This window comes from Cydia amplana, chromosome 6 (genome assembly GCF_948474715.1).
Source record: "Cydia amplana chromosome 6, ilCydAmpl1.1, whole genome shotgun sequence".
Taxonomy (NCBI): Eukaryota; Metazoa; Arthropoda; class Insecta; order Lepidoptera; family Tortricidae; genus Cydia; species Cydia amplana.
In genome coordinates, this window is record NC_086074.1 from 19931343 (window position 1) to 19952045 (window position 20703).

At 40.2% G+C, this 20703-nt stretch overlaps 1 protein-coding gene across 5 annotated transcripts; it reads right to left on the reverse strand.

The window, feature by feature from the left end:
* Positions 1-1344: 1344 nt before the first annotated feature.
* Positions 1345-20384, reverse strand: LOC134649051 (uncharacterized). 5 transcript variants are annotated; one of them, XM_063503764.1, is made up of 4 exons: positions 20214-20384; positions 8428-8524; positions 3091-3264; positions 1345-2406 (listed from the first exon to the last, which is right to left on the reverse strand). In XM_063503764.1, exons 1-4 carry the CDS (start codon positions 20223-20225, stop codon positions 1445-1447), a joined length of 1245 nt encoding a protein of 414 aa, XP_063359834.1. In that variant the 5' UTR covers positions 20226-20384; the 3' UTR covers positions 1345-1444. The 5 variants fall into 5 exon arrangements, with proteins under 5 accessions (XP_063359834.1, XP_063359836.1, XP_063359833.1 ...); XM_063503766.1 differs by having other exon boundaries at positions 20179-20384; XM_063503763.1 differs by lacking the exon at positions 20214-20384 and adding an exon at positions 20038-20174.
* Between the last annotated feature and the right edge of the window lie 319 nt (positions 20385-20703).

Below are 20703 nucleotides of genomic sequence, written 5' to 3' on the forward strand. Positions count from 1 at the left end.
ACATTTATTTTTTACTTATGGCGCTTGACGCTGCATGAATCGCTCGGAGAATTTTTTTTCGTAGCCGAGGCATTACGTGGACACTATTATTCACATGATGAATGCATATAGGTACGCATTTTTACAATACAATGGTCTACGATTACGGTATATTTAGTCATATTAAGGTTTCATGAAAAAACTTGTACTGAGAATTCGTTATTAAGCTCATGTAAACTCGGCATTAAGTCTCAACTAGAAGTCAGACGGTATTTGTTGAATATAAATAGGATAGTCTATTCACCGCTCGCAGTCTTCTCCGACCGGCCCCACTCACGCCGCAAACGTACCCAATAATCATAATAATTTAATAATAATAGTAATTGTTAACATTACATCTTAAATAGCTATACAATTTTAAGTTACACCGCGGTGGGTACGCATTGAACCACATTATACCAATATCATGTACATTAGTGAATGTTTCACGTCGGTTCTATACAAAAATTAAAAACATTATACAATAATATACTACTGTACCATACGGCTAATAAATACAAGAATCAACTTACGACTACCGATACCTCTTTGGCATGATGTATTTGCTCGACGGTATATTCGTATCGTTAAGTACAACCTTTAAACGTCATTTATTAATTATAATTTTATATATCTATTGTGTAGTGTTAAATGTGCTTTCTTTATTTAATTCTCTCTGAAACATAGCCCGGCTGGCTCGTGACTCACTCCTAAAGCGTCGAGATACCAGTTCCTTTTCTAATCCACCCCTCACTTATACTAACGACAGATTGCTTTCAAACCGTTTCACATACATTTGAGTTTACAAACACCCCTCGTGTTAATCGATCGACTTGTAGTGTACCGCATTCATACATATATAAATCACACCGATGCGTATACATCCTAATAAAACCGGGATGCTCGACTTGATATAAAGTACACGCAACGCTCACATTAGGCCTTCCTCGCGAACACGGCGCGGCGCGGCGCGGGCGACAAACGGAACCCTCGCTAACACGTGTATAATTTGTTATTTACCTAAGAATATAACTACTGACACTCGGATAACCAATATTTGTGCGCGCGCGGTGCGACCGCTACACTTAAGTAATCAGTAATCACCTTAGAAATCGATAGGAAGTCAGTTTTACTTACAATATGTAATTTCAGCTATCATTAATATAGTACTCGCCGCTCGGGGCGGGCGACAAATTTCATAATAAGTCTCTAAATGTTCACAGCGCGACGGGCGCTTCGTTCTGAGCTCCCGACCGTTCCGCAGCGTCCGGAGCCCCACGCGGGGCGTCCGGGCGGCTCGGTCTGTACGGGGCGGGGCGGGGCGGGGCGGCGTGCGGCGGGCGGTGCGCGGTCAGCGCGCGGCGATGCGGCAGACGAGCCGCACGGCGGCGGCGGCGGCGGGCACGGCGGCGCCGCACAGGCCCGATCAGAGCCGGTCCTCCTCCTCCTCCTCCTCCGCCTCGTCGCCCGCCTCCTCGTTCTCGTCCCGGTAGCCCGGGTGCTCGCTGATCGCGTAGTAGTTCCCGTTGTAGATGACCCCGAGCTCGCGCAGCGCGTCGCCGCGTATCGTCGCCTTGATCGTCCAGTTGTAGCAGTCGTCGGACTCCGACTCGCGGTCGAGCCGCTCCACGTCGAGGATCTTCGAGCTGAGCCGCTCCAAGATGATGCCTATGTCTTTGATGGTGAGATGGCGTTTTTGGTCGACGCTGAGCTGGTCTATGAGGAGGAGGAACTTCTCGGAGGTGACCGCCTCGTCCTCGACTAGAGTATTCTCGGTTTCGCTTTCGCTGGAGTCGCGCTCGCCGCGGCGGGCGGACTCCGCGTCGAGAAATCGCACGTGACCTTTGGGGCGGCCCTGGGGGGAGGCTCGGGGTTGGGCGTCCTGGATGGGGGAGGTGGCCACGCTCTTGTGCACGGCTATACGGCGGCCCTCTTCGTGAAGCGCGCAGCAGTGGAAGTCACACTCGTCGGGCGGCGGGCGAGGGGAGTGAGGGGAGGGGCCGTGCGCGTGGTGCGGCGCCGGGCCCGGCGCGGAGCACTCGGAGGTGTGCACGTGCACGGCGCCGGGCGGCGCGTGCTCGAGGGAGCCGGCGGCGCGGGCGAGGCGCGCGCGCGCGGGGCCGGGCTCGTCGTGGTTGACGACGGTGATGTGCGGCGGCGGCGGCGGCGCGCGCTCCACCGAGGTCTGGATGACGAGCGAGGGCCGGCGGTCGGGCTTGGCCTGGCGCGAGGGCGAGCGCGCGGCCGGCGAGGCCTGCGGCCGCTGGTCCCAGTGCAGCACCACCGTGACGCGCCCCTTGTTGTCCATGATCTTCCATGAGGGCGTCTCATCGTGTAGCTCGAGGGCGTGGATCGTCTCGCATACTATCTTTGGGATCGCCGATATCGCTGAAAATGTTTAAAATTAGTTAGTAAAAATAATTATATAACAACTACTTTACCCGATAAATATTTTAAGTAGAAATGTATTAAGAAATCTGCACTATTTTGGAGAAGAAATATCGTACCTACTTCTATCGTACTCGTATGGCGTTTACGCCAGTGGGGTACAACCTCTCGCCCGGCCTGATTAGAATTACGACGGTGTTGGTAGTGTCCTGTACTCACCAGCCTTGATGACGTCGACGCCGGCGGGGTACCACCTCTCGCCCGGCCTGAGCAGGAGTAAGACGGTGTTGGGGGGTAGTGTCCTGTACTCACCAGCCTTGATGACGTCGACGCCGGCGGGGTACCACCTCTCGCCCGGCCTGAGCAGGAGTAAGACGGTGTTGGGGGGTAGTGTCCTGTACTCACCAGCCTTGATGACGTCGACGCCGGCGGGGTACCACCTCTCGCCCGGCCTGAGCAGGAGTAAGACGGTGTTGGGGGGTAGTGTCCTGTACTCACCAGCCTTGATGATATCGACGCCGGTGGGGTACCACCTCTCGCCCGGCCTGAGCAGGAGTAAGACGGTGTTGGGGGGTAGTGTCCTGTACTCACCAGCCTTGATGACGTCGACGCCGGCGGGGTACCACCTCTCGCCCGGCCTGAGCAGGAGTAAGACGGTGTTGGGGGGTAGTGTCCTGTACTCACCAGCCTTGATGACGTCGACGCCGGTGGGGTACCACCTCTCGCCCGGCCTGAGCAGGAGTAAGACGGTGTTGGGGGGTAGCGTTCTCCAGTAGTCCCCGTCTTCTACTTGCGTGCCGTCACTCTCGAGGACCAGTCGCACCGGCTCTGACGCTGATACTGAGAGCTTCTCTTTTCCTGGGGAAGAGAGGTGAAGGCTTTAGAAAACTGTCTTAAACGTGAAGTTAAAAAAACTAGTATAAACGTTATGGGCATTGGGATATTTTTAGGAGGATTGACCCGACTGCATGTAACGGACCTGATTTCCTCGATTTTTATTGGGAGAAAAAATAATTTGCACATCTTCAATAAGCTTGACGAATAAAAAAATCTAAATGTTATAAATTATAATAAATTAAATTACCTAATTAATTAACCAAATTCGATGTTTCCAATAGTCTGTATTCTTAATATATAAGTAATATGTAGATAATTTATAAATTGGTAAGTTAGTAAACTGGATGACATTTAAACTTGCGATATTGTGTTTCTCCGGGTCCGGGACTACACGCTCTTGACTCTTGAGCTAACGGAGATCGTCACAAAACTGACGGTCAATGTCAAATCGCATACATTTTTTCAGGAATGTGACGGTTAGACGACTGGTTAGACGTTACTGAAACACGACTTAAGTCGCGCTTTAAAGTACAAGTTTAAATGAAATTGCCCACTTGCGTAATGGTACGGAACCCTTCGTGCGCGAGTCCGAATCGCACTTGGCCGGGTTTTTTTTATACTTTTAGCAGACACGGCGTGCCGTTAAAAGAGCTCAAAGCAGACTGGACTAAAGCAGGTCAGTGCATTAACCCGACAAATCTGACCTGGGTCCGGACAGGCTGTACTAACTACCTAACCATTGATAGATCTTATGTCCTTGCAATAGGGTTTAAGTCTCGTCGATTCGCAATGTTGAATGGTAAAGCAACTTTGACTAACCATAGATCGACTTTATTACGTTGCAATAAGGCTTACGGTTACTCAAACTTTATATCGGACACATAGGCTTTTTAGACGGAGGGGGCTTACGGATAATTAGTTATTTGTGCTAGGCAGGTGCTAGGGGACATCGGGTATGCGTGATTGAGCTTGAGAGTATGATTATTTAATAGTTGTCTCTTTCGCACGTGACCCTTTGTCCCATAGGTATCGCCATCAAAGTTGAGATCAAACATAGAGATACAATCATAAATTGAGTAATGGCAACGGGATTTTTAATTTTTATTTCATTTATTTTTTTACGATTTTTTTAGAATGGTTGATGAAAATATCCATGCCACAGCTTTCTAGCACTAACGATTATTAAGGAGCAAATCCTCGGACAGACAGACAGACGGACATGTTCCTAGTTGACTACGGAACCCTAAAAACTCGACCTATTTTATTAAAAACCTCTGTAAATTAACTGCATTTATTTTTATAACTTTCTGACGTTATTTAAAGGTAACATAATAATATGACACATTTCGAAAATTAAAATATATAATACACTACTCTTTATTGCACACCTCAATATCGAAAACAGAAACACAAGCAGAGGTAAACAACAGGCGGTCTTACCGTTAAAAAGCGATCTCTTCCAGACAATCTTTGGGTAATTATTTAATTGACTTTCATTACTTTTATGAATTTTTGTGTCGTCTCAAAACTTATGAACAGACGAGGTACCTAGTATAAGTTTTTGTCAAAAAAATAATTTTTGGTACAAGCTTTTATCGCTGACTGTACTTTTCTTACGACAGACAACTATTACTCATCGAGACAATTCTAAAACCCCTAACACAATTAGGTTGCGTTGTTTCATCACAGAGTTCCTATGGCCACAGACCTCCTGTCTCCATCATTAGATCAGTTCGACAGTACCATATTATTGTATTGTCATCAGAACTACATACAGCTGCCAATTTTCATGACGCTACGATCCTTGGAAGATGGTTAAATTAGTTACCTTAGATTCCATTACATAGTTAGTTACACATACAGGTCGACCTAATAAAACAAATCATATCAATATAGTTACCTAAGCCTTCACCCAGTCCGGAATCCACCATTATTTCTTACCAGCCACCGCAGTGTAACTGTAGTCTTGTCGAATAGGGTGACCATAAGGTTGGTGTGTTTGTTATTTGAAATTATTATCAATAAAGTTTAATTGTTTGCTTCTAGAGTTAATGCAATGAATTAGAAAAAAAAACTCTGGGCCCGATTCGGATTTTGTAATAGATATCTATTAGACAACGCCTAGATACGATAACGATATGTTTAAGATCTAACCTGTCAAATTTGACATTTCCGCGATTCTGGAGATACTTTTGAACGATTTCCACAAGATATTACTTAGAGACCTAATTCACATCTAATAGATATCTAACACGATCTATCGTAAAAGTGACATTGGTTGCCCGAATTGCGCTGCAAAAGAGAACTAGTTGAAATCTAAACTATAACGTATCTATTTAGAATGAATCTAGTACGTATCGTCTCTTGTGAATATAGTCGGTATACTTCTAAAACATGATAACTAACTGAAACATAGTTTCGAGAAAACGCGAGTTAAAACTTTGACCCTTAAATGTGTGAATTTAGAAACGCGTTTTTACTAATTTAATTCTAGATATAACATTTTTGAGATGTTAAAATTGCCTTAAATTGGTAAAATTTATATTTTCAATTTGAAAAATGTAAAATATTAGCCGATAAAAAAATGGGATGTGTTAGTTATCATGTTTTGCCTGTATACAAAATGGAGTAACATTAATGTATTACGTAAAAAATATTTAAAAATGTATATTTATATAATTGAAGCGCTGGTGGCCTAGCGGTAAGAGCGTGCGACTTGCAATCCGGAGGTCGCGGGTTCAAACCCCGGCTCGTACCAATGAGTTTTTCGGAACTTATGTACGAAATATAATTTGATATTTACCAGTCGCTTTTCGGTGAAGGAAAACATCGTGAGGAAACCGGACTAATCCCAATACGGGCCTAGTTTACCCTCTGGGTTGGAAGGTCAGATGGCAGTCGCTTTCGTAAAAACTAGTGCCCACGCCAATTACTGGGATTAGTTGCCAAGCGGACCCCAGGCTCCCATGAGCCGTGGCAAAATGCCGGGACAACGCGAGGAAGATGATGATTTATATAATTGAAAATAATGAGAAAGATAATAAATATCCTTTTACCCGGGATTATAAGCAAATTATAAAAACTAACGTAGCAATAAAAAGTAATAAGTGACATGCAACGTGTTACTATTTACAGGTAAAGAGTTATAAGTGAATTATTCTTGCAATTTTTGACTTTTCCCTCCTTTAGTGAAGAAATATGGGTGACAATACACTCCTTCTTAATTAAATAACTGTAACAAATGTATATTACTGTTCATTTTTTGCAATTAACGAGCATATTTTAATCAGTTTTAAGTGAAATTAATATTATCTAGTTGTAAACTACACAATGTTTTGAAAGAAATGTGTACAAGTAAATAGTGATAAATAATGTTATAGTGTTTTACCAGATGCTGTAATTTTAGGTTCTTAATTATTTACATTCAGGCAAAAAATGTAAAGGTTACTTTATATATTTTACGTGACCAGTTTTATGAAATATGTAGTTTTAAGTACCCTTATTATTTATTACGTGCACATTTTATTTTATTTCTTGTCTGTTATTACGTTTTTACACTCTTTAACATTCTAAATAATAACAATAAATTAAAAAAATGCCACATATATATTTAAAACAACAAAATTTTAACAAAACTGTACATATAACTCATTTTTGACCATTTTGTCAGTTATCATGTTTTGGAAGTATACCGACGATATCTTGAAGTTCGAATACGGCAGATTGGTTGCCCGAATTGCGCTGCAAAAGAGAACTAGTTGAAATCTAAGCTATAACGTATCTAGAATGGATCTAGTACGTGTCGTCTCTTGTGAATATCTTGAAGTTCGAATACGGCAGTCTGTTTACGACTTAGGTTTCACCCTGTATTTACTAGTTTCAGTAGGTACTGTAAATTAAACCACCTAACTACTCCCAATACTTATGTACCTATGATACATAAATGGAAGAAAAAACTCTGACAAAACCGAAAAAAAACATTGGTATTCATCATTTGCTGTTATAATGTGACTTATTTTTCAATGGTGATTTTTAATAAAAATAAGACATGTCAAATCAAGATCGCTTAAAACATTTTTTTCTAATGCTAAAAAAAAGCGGCCAAGTGCGAGTCGGACTCGCCCATGAAGGGTTCCGTATTTAGGCGATTTATGACGTATAAAAAAAAACTACTTACTAGATCTCGTTCAAACCAATTTTCGGTGGAAGTTTACATGGTAATGTACATCATATATTTTTTTAGTTTTATCATTCTCTTATTTTAGAAGTTACAGGGGGGGGGGGACACACATTTTACCACTTTGGAAGTGTCTCTCGCGCAAACTATTCAGTTTAGAAAAAAAATGCTATTAGAAACCTCAATATCATTTTTGTAGACCTATCTATAGATACCCCACACGTATGGGTTTGATGAAAAAAAATTTTTTGAGTTTCAGTTCGAAGTATGGAGAACCCCAAAAATTTATTGTTTTTTTTTCTATTTTTGTGTGAAAATCTTAATGCGGTTTACAGAATACATCTACTTACCAAGTTTCAACAGTATAGTTCTTATAGTTTCGGAGAAAAGTGGCTGTGACATACGGACGGACAGACAGACGGACAGACAGACGGACAGACAGACAGACATGACGAATCTATAAGGGTTCCGTTTTTTGCCATTTGGCTACGGAACCCTAAAAACGAACTGTATGTATTGAACCTTTGGACCATTGCTGGAGTAGTGGACTATAGTTGGAATGATTACCTTAAATAAAAGGGACGATTACCTTAAAGGGCTTAACACATGCAGTGCCAGCGCTTGCTACGCGCTACGAGCGTAGCCGATAACATGGGAAAAACCGTATGTAGCGAAAAGCGACTACGGATAGTGCACCCGCCTGGCGGGTTGCTGACAGTGAATGCGTTAAAGTTGCAGGGGGCCGAGCCAAAATGACAATCGTTTATAGAAAACGCCAATCTAAACTTAAATGATGTATGAAAATTAGTCATATAAGTCACATGACTTTTCGTACCAATTGAATTGCCATATATTTTATTTTTTTCGTTTGGTGTTTGTCGATGTACAGTCACGCTCCGTGATTGTTACGCCATTTAGGGTTCTGGCTAAATTGGACATACCATAGCGTCAGTATGGAACAACCAATTTATCTTGGCCTAGGCATTTAGTAGTAAATAGATAAGTACCTCTGTGTATAAGCTCCTCGAAACTAGTGACCACCAGTCCCTTCCTCACGTTGCGAGAGCTGTCCCATATCTTGAAAGGCCTCTTTCCTCTAACTTCCTGCACAGATACACACACACAGTTAATACACACACACACATTTGTACACTTTGATCACAGCATAGATGAGGTGACTGATGATCCAATGTTTAAATCAAAGGGTTATAATACTTATATTAAATTTGTTAAAGGGAATAGGTAGCTAACTTTAGAATTATTTTGTTTTAGTATTTTTTTTTAATTATTTATCACGGGTGAAAACAGTTAAGTTATGCTAGGATAAATCGAGGCAAATCGAGGTGAAAAATCCATTAGTTTTCCTAATATTTTTGTGTTAATATGAGCATACTGACATTGCACCGTACGTCTTTTCTCTTACGTCAAACATTGAAAATATTTTTAATTTCAAAGATTTTTTTCATTTGATTCAATTCGCCTCGGTCTACCCTATCATGGATTCATATTAAAACTTGCAATAAGACTTTTATTATCACTGCAATGTCTGTCTTTTTTCAAAATGTATTTATAATACAGGTAAGTTCATAAACATGTACCGAAAATGAGTGTCATGAGATTTAAAACAACCGTATTCATTTCGATTCCTAATTTAACGGTATCATCAGGTGAGCCACTACGCCCAGCGAGCGCAACTGCACCGTTGCAACCCCACCCCCGCCCCCGCCACGCCTCACGCAACGTGCATTGACCTACTGACACTACTATGCACCCCAACTCAAAAAGGCCATATACAGTGCTGAATGCGGTTTTTGCAAATTGTTTACTACCTCCTGAATTTCGACTATCATTTTCACAGGTTTTGGGTAAGCATCGCGGCGTGTCCGCGCCGGCGGAGCGCCGCGGCCGCACTGGGCGCGCTCGTGACCCGGTCGCGACCCCCCCCCCCCCCTTTACCCCCAGACCCCCTTTTCCCGCGCAGCCCCGCACTGCAGCTCGCTCGTAATCTCGTGATGCCGTAAGTTCTTGAAATTAGCGACCCTATGATGCACTTTTGGTGCTATTAGTTATTAGAAGGCTTTGCTCGAGTCAGCTGTTGTGTCATCTAATTCGATTTCGGTGTAAGTCATGATGTGTTCTTACGATTAGTAATGTAGGTCAGTAGGTGAAAAATGTAGTGTGCAGTGTAAATATGTATTTGATAGTGAGTATTAAGTCAGTGTTTAAGTAAAGCAAAATGACCTACCTACTTGTTCAAATATATGTTCAAATATTGTTAAATTTTGGACATAAAAATTGTAATTGAACAATTTTGACGCCAAGACCGATGAAAGTCATCGTGAGTAGTCGTATAGCGCACTGATACAATAATACTAAGACTTTTTAAATTAAGCGTTATTACCTTACTTACGCTGAGAATGCAACCTAAATACTTTCGAATAAGGTTTATATTGGCTCGCCTGTGCCCATAACCTTGGTTTATAATTCTAGTAGGATTTCTCCGGACTAAAAAGTATTGCCTACAAGTATACGAAACATTATTAGGTCAAGGAGGCCATAAAGATTAGGTAGGTATTAGGTATTTTAGACATTCCACCTGCTACAGGCATCCCAACAGTCAACTAACGGCTAAAACTTATCAATATGTGTGAAATATTTCCAATATGCTATATTGCACTACGCTACGTCCCAGCGAAGCTACGAGCAATATCAATTTCACCACGACGCGTAGCGGGTCTACGGGTGCTACGGCGGCGTAGCAATAAACAAGTCGACTTTGCAATCTGGTTATTGAAATATGAACTTTATTTTGAGGGACGTCAAGTTGATTTTGGGATCGTTGGTTAAAGTACATTATAGTGATAAGAATGCGAATTTTTCGCTTTATCTGGTGTAGTTAAAGATGATGTATAGTCAACAGGCAGTTTTATCAACCGGTATACGGTCGCAAATCGATTAATATCACTTATCACAAGTTGGCATTCAAGCCAGTTACGGCATTAACATAATATCTATATTATTTGAAATCTGATTATGATTTGACACTATTAGCTACTGGCACTTTGGTAGTGCATGTATTAGTCAGCAGCAGAAGTTGCTAAGCAGGCCAGCTGTTCAAAATGATCTTGACGTGACTTTATTGTTCAGAGAATGAGAGCGTGTCAAGGTAATTTTTAACACCTCGCCCTATTAGCAACTTCTGCTGCTGACTGTACATGTACTATTACTGGCACATAAGAGACACTACGAATAGCGTAAAATCATGATCAGATTTTCAGATTCAATAAGACAAAATAAAGACTGACCTGAAATAAAGATTTTCAATTTCACTTTCAAAAAATGTCGCGCGATTTGAATGGTACACATTTAAAGTTTAACACATTCAGTGCCGCAAACCCGAATATCGGGTATTTTATGATTTCGTTCCCAGGCCGGACGACCCGATAGTCGGGATCGTGGTACTACACCTTTATATGAAGATTTTTTAGTGGCCTGCCGCGGATGTCTTGTTTGGCTGGGTGGCAATGAATGTGTTAAAGTCTAAGTACAATGCAGCAAAAATCACGGTTCAATAGCAAATAAAGCAGACACGGCGGCACTCAAAAGTGTGGACGGGAATAGAGATGCATTATCCCTGTTTTATTGGCCATCTGAAATGCTCCGGCCAGCGTGCAGCGCGGGTATTTTGGGGCTGATGTGCAATGCAATGCACAGGGTAAAATTCCACCCACATTTGGGACACAAATTTTAATAAATAAATAAATAATAATTTGAGCCTATATACATCCCACTGCTGGGCACAGGCCTCCTCTCATGCGCGAGAGGGCTTGGGCTATAGTCCCCACGCTAGCCCAATGCGGATTGGGGACTTCACATACACATTTGAATTTCTTCGCAGATGTATGCAGGTTTCCTCACGATGTTTTCCTTCACCGAAAAGCTAGTGGTAAATATCAAATATATATTTCGTACATAAGTTCCGAAAAACTCATTGGTACGAGCCAGGATTGGAACCCGCGACCTCCGGATTGAAAGTCGGACGTCATATCCACCCGGCCACCGCCGCATTATGATAAATAAATAACTATAAATATTTAACTAACAGGCCGATTGGACTGTACCATCAGCCGCAAAAGCGCATGGCGACTTTATCAATGAATTCCAGCTCACTGTACACTGACATCAGAATGATACTTAAATGAATCATGTTATTTAGTTATCGTGTCTTTTGCTCGCACTTGTCCGTACATTGGCGCGGGCGAGACGGACGATAGCTAAGTTGTGCAACAATTTTTAGGGTTCCGTACCCAAAGGGTAAAAACGGGACCCTATTACTAAGACTCCGCTGTCCGTCCGTCCGTCCGTCCGTCCGTCCGTCTGTCACCAGGCTGTATCTCACGAACCGTGATAGCTAGACAGTTGAAATTTTCACAGATGATGTATTTCTGTTGCCGCTATAACAACAAATACTAAAAACAATAAAATAAAGATTTAAGTGGGGCTCCCATACAACAAACGTGATTTTTGACCGAAGTTAAGCAACGTCGGGCGGGGTCAGTACTTGGATGGGTGACCGTTTTTTATTGCTTGTTTTTTTTGTTTGTTTTGCTCTATTTTTTGTTGATGGTGCGGAACCCTCCGTGCGCGAGTCCGACTCGCACTTGGCCGGTTTTTAAGGTGCAGTTTAGCCCTGGGGCCCGTTTCTCAAAAGCTTATTGTAACTTTTGTAATACAAGTGGAAGTCCCTTTCTAACAAAAGCTGTCAAAAAGTGACATCCGCTTGTATTACAAGTTACAAGCTTTTGAGAATCGGATCCCTGTTCGTGATTTTTTTCCTGTGAGCGAAAGTCAGGAAATAAGATTTCGCATCGATGAGGCCTCATGATTGCTATTCATATTTTTGGCAACCGTTGGTATTATGATCTGAAAAAGTGCTAAGACTTTTCAAAAACTCTGCTGGCTGAACCTACTGCACCTTAAAATCGTAATTAGAGTAGGTAAATATACGTATTAATTGTAGGCGGCACTCTGCCCGGTAAGTGAGATAAAATTTATTTCGTATTTGATATGGGGTGACAGGCAAATGGGGCCATAAATTAAGGGTCACGTGTAGGTAGAATCCCCACCTATATAGAGTATATTTCCTGATTTGTTTTTCCTTTTCCTTATTATTGCACTTTCTTGTAGGATTATTGTTATTTTTCTGTATAACCGTGAATAACAGGCATTAGAAAACTTATTCCACTGTTAATAATACCTAATATGCTGACGTTACAAACCTACAAGTGCAAAGTTCTAACATGATTTTTCCCTTTATTTTATCTCTACTAATATTATAAATGCTAAAGTAAGTACGTATGTATGTCTGTCTACCTCTCCACGCTTACACCGGTGGATTCGAATGGAATTTGGTATGGTTATAATATGAGGCCCGGGGTAGAACATAGGGTAGTTTTTATCAATCATAATTAGCTAAACTTCCAAAAAAAACTCTAAAAATTTTACATGACATCAGCAATTTTCATTCGACGCGAGATATAATAGTTATGGTATTTCTCAACACAGTCAACCACATTCCTGGCCTTACGAAAAATATCTAAGTATTTAGTTACTAAGACAGAGGTCTGATTGGGAGGCCATTGATTTTTAATAATTCTGGCGCCTGTAAAAATCCTTGGAGGCGTTTATGGGGTCTTTATGGGCGGATTAATGGTGGGGGGAATTAAATCGAACGCTGACAGGAGGGAGAGAGAGGGATGATGTTAAGTAAAGCCAGGCTAGCGTCATTACATCGGTTTCTACGCTTTCCAGTCTGAACGAACGTTATTTTTTTATTTTTTTTTGTATTTAAAATTATGTAGGTAAAGTCGAAGTCAAAGATATACTTATTTACATTTTTCACTTTCTTACTAAGGAGTAAGGTGCAAAAGTGTAGTTTAATGCAACAAAAATATAAAAAAATAACATTCGACATTTGCAACGATATGGGAAAGCGTGCAAAAAATCGGATACTCAGGATTTTTGTTACACAACCCATCCATACGAGCATGGATTATATTTTTAGAAAATTGTAATTAAGTATTTAAAATTTATCTACATAACATTTTATAACAAAGTTGCTCTTTTTATGGATTTTTTAAACTTTTATATGTATATTATATTTAGTGGCCTTTTATGTATATTGCACTCCATTAACGAATACCTACCTGAAACATGAAGTTACTATTAACTACAGTATAAACCGTTTACTGTTGTTAATACTGACGTTACTGTACAAAAATATGACAAAATAAATTAAATAAAAAACATCAATTTAGTCGTGAAATGGCATTTGATAAATAACCGATAGATAGAGCGTCGGCAGTGCGATAAGAGAAATTAAATTTTTCCCCTCTTTCGGCTCTTATCTGCGAGGATATTCCGAAAGCTTACCGACTGTATTTACTGTATTAAAAATAAATTATTTTTGGCGACTGGTCTAGCCTAGTGGGTGTGGCCCGGCCTGTGAAGCGGGCCTGTGTTCGAATCCCGGTAAGGGCTTTTATTTGTGTGATGAGCACAGATATACACGTTCCTGAGTCTTGAGTGTTTTCTATGTATTTATGTATTTGTATATTATATATATCGTTGTCTGAATACCCACAATACGTTACAAGCCCTCTTGAGCTTACTGTGAGACTTAGTCAATCTGTGTAAGAATGTCCTATAATACCAATTTATTTATTTCACACCATGCATGAATAGTTATGTGAAAATTATGTGAAAAACATGGATAGAGTCTGTGTGGAAAGAGAAGAGTCGTGGAATATATGGGGCCCAATAAATATGGGGGATAAAAATATTTTGGAACACGAGCCGAATAGTCTGTAAGCAATGTTAATAGCATCGCTGGTTCATTTTAAGGGAATTATTGCAATCGATACGGCCCAGTTTGTTTTGTATTCGATTCCGTGGGAAAAGTTTAGAAAATTGCAGCTCATTTTCTTGAGTAGGTTAGGTACTTGAGACTTTTGAGAGACAAACTTGACATTTAAATTACCGACAGAATCTAAATATTAAACAAATACATTGATTTTTTGGTAACTCCAACCCCATTATAGTACTCCTAAATCATTTTTAACTGGTGACGACAATAAAATTACAAACCCTCCGACAATATTTAAACATGTAAATAGACATTAAGCCACTGGATTTAAATATATTTACGTAACCTTACCTTAATGCATAGTGGGTGTAGATGCTTGCGTGGGTTTGGCCTTTCATCTTTCATCCCACGGTTAACTATATATTATTTTGTGTTATAGCCAAAGAACTGGATAATAATTGTACAGTCGCCATCAGATATATCGGAGCGGCCGAGGTGCTCATAAATATCTGAACACACACTCTATTAGGGCCTTGAAAATAGAGGCGTGTTCAGATACTTATTTAAGAGCATCTTGGCCGCTCCGATATATCTGTGATGACGACTGTATAGGTACACATCTCTGTGGTGGCTCCAGGATTTTAGTTAAGAAGGGCTGGAATCCAGAGAGGGAAGGTTTAGGTAGGGACCTAAAGATGTTTCATGGGGGGGACTTATAGTTGCTTTGGGTACCCCCCTCCCTCCTTCTCTCCATACATCTAACCCAATATATTATGCTTAGATATATATAATCACTAGATGCAAGTGAGCAATACAATAGCCATATTATCACCTTGTTTTACGTCAAACTAGAGACCCGCCCCGGCTTCGCACGGGTTACACTAAACCTTAACAAATTATACAGCTAACCCTTCCTCAAGAATCACTGTATTGATAGGTGAAAACTGAATGAAAATCTGTTCAATCGTTTTTTACTTTATCGCGACATACATACACAGAAACAGACAGACGCGGCGGGGGACTTTGTTTTATTTAAGGTGTAGTGATATTGGCACTACGTAGCATATACGTCTAGAACTCGGTAAAAGCAGGCGTGTCTCACTCCGCGATTTCGTAACTTTGCTACAGGTAGCTAAAAGTACATCCGTTCGGCCCCACTTTTGGGGAAAGCCATAAGCCGCGCGTGGCGCTGTCGCCACCTAGCGTAATCGTAACGTATCGCGATCGTAACAGACGCGTTTTGTTAGAGAGTGAGTCTTCTGTACTTTAGTACTATTATTTATTCTGTGGTAATAGTAGATTGTTAACCAAGGGATGAAAGGCTCTGAAATGATGCCTTTCACCCGAGTTAAATACTCTACTTTTCATTTCGAATACGAGGAAAGTAAAATGCATGTGTTTTTTTTAAACATGACTAAGTAGAATTTTTTATATTAAATCTTGAGGGCACTTTCAATTAACAATTTAGGCAGTATCGTTATTTATGGAATGGGGAGTTAAATGTTAGAATAGAAACTATATAACAAATCCAATTAAACCCAAATTTCAATTGCTAATCGTAAAAAAAATATATAGTCTTACTTGGAACGTCAAATGCTCTAGTGCAGAAACGTATCATTTTCTGCACACTTTTAGAACAAAAATAACCCTGTTTCAGAGCATGAGAAATTAAAAAGGATTTTAAAGGCTGCTCTTTTTATTTGTTAGCAATGTTAGCATAATGAACTAGCTTATCAAGAATTTCTAGATTATTCTATACCTTTTGTCCTGTGATTTCCAAAGGGAAATTAAGAATATTTCATGAACAGACTAATGCAGCTAACCGAATGACCTAGATTTCTAGGTAAGATATACATAGGTTACACATTTTTTTATTTTTACATTTATACGGGTACGTGTCATCCCTATTGAGATATGGTTTGATAATATGGGGGAACTCAGTCGATGCTGATATCATATTTAAAGCACAAAAAAAATGTGTAAGGTCTCTATCTGGGGCTTGGTATTTAGACCACTGCAGACCTTTATTTAGGCAGAATAAAATATTGACACTACCCGCAATGTACATCTTTGAAATATGTACTTTTGTCAAAAAGCACCCCACGTGTTTTAAAACAATCACCATGAGGTCTCAAAGAGGTACACATCGATTTAATCTGTACATGCCCAGGACAAACCTTTCACTGAGCAGGAAAAACGTACATTGCATGGCAATACAATTATTCAATACTTTTACTGACGATTTTAAGGCCCTTCCAATAAAATTATTCAAGAAGCACTTGTTTGACCATTTGACAGAGAGCTGTTATTATTCAATTGATGAGTTTTTGACATTATGTAAACTATAGGCTACAGATATATTGTTTGATTCACAGACTTGTCATTTTCGCGCTCGCGCTTGACAGACAGCTGAAGTGTGCGAAAGGGAAGCCATCACGTATATGAACATCTCATGAGTGCGAAAGAGTCAGACTACGAATGAGAAAACGTGACCATTTTTGAGTTTGACGACGGCCGCGGACGGCCAAGAGCGTATCACCGTAATTTTTAATTTGAAAAATATAAACAAATCAGGAAGAAAACTATTAAATAAAGTAATACAGTGAGGATGGTGTTTCGTAGTGTGCCGGATTGCAGTGTCACGGGGTTAAATAATCCAAGCAAATATTTCACATGTAATTTTGATATTCCGAGCGAAATTTTCTTAACGATATTTTGTCAAATTAACAGCATAAAGAGTGTAAGAAGCCGGTTTATACAGTTCATTACAAGTTTTTCTTCCGTTGTGTGCTAATATTTTATCATATTAGTCAATAATTTAGAATATTTTGTGTAAAAACATAAACTGTTACTTTACGCTAGGGCTTGACCAAATTTTCATATGACAGTACCGATAACTCGTCGGTATATTAATAGTGACTGAATATTTTGATAGCACACGCAGTGCAAGTGTTATTTATACCTCATAACGTCGTTGAATTTTGACGTTAATAACACTTGCACTGCGTGTGCTATCAAAATCGTTGCAGACTTTTCTTGATCTAACTCTTCAGTTTATAATAAAAAAACCGGCCAAGTGCGAGTCGGACTCGCGCACGGAGGGTTCCGCACCATCAACAAAAAATAGAGCAAAACAAGCAAAAAAACGGTCACCCATCCAAGTACTGACCCCGCCCGACGCGTTGCTTAACTTCGGTCAAAAATCACGTTTGTTGTATGGGAGCCCCACTTAAATCTTTATTTTATTTTGTTTTTAGTATTTGTTGTTATAGCGGCAACAGAAATACATCATCTGTGAAAATTTCAACTGTCTAGCTATCACGGTTTGTGAGATACAGCCTGGTGACAGACGGACGGACGGACGGACGGACGGACAGCGGAGTCTTAGTAATAGGGTCCCGTTTTTACCCTTTGGGTACGGAACCCTAAAAACACATTTGAATGAAAAGTAGTCTATAAAGCAATCAAACACCGATAGATTATTAATATGTTGTAACATGACATCACTATTTTTGATCTCACATAGACAATTGACGCACACACTTGCATTTCATTTTTGGTCGCACTTTTGAAGATTGACAGTTGTTCTTGTCTATTCTAATTCTATGGTTTGATTATAATGATTATCGATACATTGACTATGTTTTATAATGATTGTACATTTATATACTAGACAAACTGTAATTCTAAATGATATTGTCAATTTATGATTTTATTATTAATTGTAATTTATTATTTTTCAACGTGACATTTTAATGGAAGTTTAATATTAGATTGTAATTTAAGAATATTTGTACGCCGTGTATTATGGCAAATTAAGGACTGGAAACAATATTATGTAACATCAATTTATACCCTTTTTTACACAAATAAACTATTCTATTCTATTCTATTCTATTCACAATCCACCTCATCAAATGGCACTTTTTTGGATGAAAATGGATTCCTCACATGGACCCATCATCAGAACTAAGTTTTGACAAAAACGGGACCAATTAGGGCCTATATATATATTCAAACAAAAAAAATCCGGATCGGTTCAGAAATGACAGAGTTCTGAGGTAACATACATACAAAAAAATACGGTCCAATTAATAACCTCCTCCTTTTTTGAAGTTGGTTAAAAAGCGCTACGACTTTTTAAAATCCGTTTTCTGCACCTACTGCACCTTAAAAATAACTTAGCAGTTGCTAAGCTAGTTTTATGGGTCATACTTCACACAAAAATCGGCCAAGAGCATGTCGTGCCATGCTCAGTGTAGGATTCCGTAGTTTTCCTTCTGCCGTAAACCGGGACTTTAGTAAGTAAGTATCAAGTACCATAACAAGCAAAAGGGAGTATCTTCACAGCGCTTATAGTATGTCTTTTTACTAAGAAGGGATGACTTTTTGCGATAACTCAAATACGGCTTATAACTGATCATGTTGGTTATAGTTTTCGTTGAACCCATGGGTTTCTTGGACCCATGGTTCAAAAGTTAAATCATTTTACTATAATATTGTTTTAGAAGGCCCGTATTCGTTTTGAAAGACCTATGCAACGACACCCAACACATTACACAATGGTTTTGAAGCGAAAAAACATCCCCACTTTTCGTGCAGCCCTAGTAGCACGGTCGCACTTTTATCATTTATCACCATGCCTGTCACGTTCTAACAAGTATGTAAGTGCGAAAGTGACGGGCTTAGTGATAGTGGATAAAAATGGATCCGTGCTGAGCCCGCAGGGGAGGATCCTACTCTAAATTTTTTTTTTCTAGTTTTTACTTTCCCACTTTGTCGGCACGATTGATTTACATAGTTATGCCAAATTGCAGCTTTCGGCTAGCGATTACGGCGCAAAGTCTCAAACTATAAGCTTTCCTAGTAGACTACGGAACCCTAAAAATGGTTTATGTACACGATCGATTAAATACTTTCTGATTTCTGACTGGTTGAGCCCTTTCAAATGTCCAGCCAAAAATTGCCCTCATGAATAGTAAAGTAGGTTTGCAAGTACTACTTCATTTGTCAACATTTTCGTAGACAATCAGCGCCATCTGTATTGTATCACTGTACTTTACACCTGTCAAATTATAACTAGCGCAGCTAGTGGAGGTTAATTTAATAATATAGATTAGAGATTACCAAATATTGTTAATTATATTAACGGTTTCGGCCCACAAATATAGTTGTAATATACGTACTTACGTTCATATGGCTACAGGTACCGAAACTTCTTATGTTGAATTAAAATTAAAATTACCAAATCAGAATCACTCGCCACTCAAAAATTTGATATTTTGATGTAATATTTTGGTGTATTATTATTATTTATTATGTAATTTATGAATACACTGTGTATATAAGATATATGGGCTATAATATATATGAAATTGGGTATCAATATTAAATCATATTTTGGATATATATGCAGGATTTATTTCAACATTTAGACACGAGTCGAGGTGAATATGTAGGTCATATTGAAAAACTTTTGCTATTGGACCATCCCTAAAATCACGATACATTGTGTAACCCATAGAAAACCTCACTATCATACTCATAGTAAAAGAAATTTAATTATGACCTAGATATTTACCTAACATGGTATAGCTAGACGTTGAAAATACACCCTGTATGGATAGTTTAGCGATGGTACTAAAACTGAAATGTATGTATGTGTGTGTTTGCGTGTGTGTTGCGGTAGTGTACGGATGGTGCGCTACGCTAGGCCGCTACGAGCTACGAGGTGCCACGAAAAGGCTACAACCTTGCATACAGCCATGGCCATTGACAGTTATTAGGCTATTGTCATGGTTCTTATCCTAAACCTGATCGATATGACAGTCCACTGCATGGATGCACACTTCACTTCACTCACTAAAGTCCAAGGGTAGTTATAGATATTAACCATCGTTACGCAAGCGACGGGTCGCTCGGCGTTACCTCTCTGGCCATCGCGGCATCGCCGGAGGCCGCTGGTGGCGTTCACGTCGCCATGCCGGTCCGACCGGGCTCGTGCACTCCGCTACACGCGTGGGCGGGGATCGATGGTGGACGCGCGCGTGCGCGAACGACACATACCGAGGGCTCACGAACTTACCCGAGCGACTCCGAGCGCGCGCTAGTTACTTATCCAACCTCGCATCTCTCTACGCGCTTCGTATTGATATACAACTTTTTTAATGTCACCACTCACTTGTTTTCCCAACGTCTTATCTTAAGAACTTTCTAGTATAAATGTACGATTTTTTTGAAGATGTGGTGTTGCTGCACCGCGCCATGGCTCACTGCTGACCCACTTCCCATGCACACTGACCTCCTTAGGACCAATGAGCTAGGAATGGGTAAGGATGCGGTATGCATGCAAGGTTCACATATCCATCCATAGATGCTCTGAAAGAAACACGAAATATTAATTAAAGATTTTAGAAAA

Coding starts and splice junctions, on each gene's coding strand:
- LOC134649051 (XM_063503763.1), bottom strand. CDS start 20,058: ATGGCCATGGCTGTATGCAAG. Junction 3,265..8,427: donor CGAGGAGCTTATACACAGAG/GTACTTATCTAT, acceptor TCTCTTCCCCAG/GAAAAGAGAAGCTCTCAGTA. Junction 2,407..3,090: donor CGTCGACGTCATCAAGGCTG/GTGAGTACAGGA, acceptor AAACATTTTCAG/CGATATCGGCGATCCCAAAG.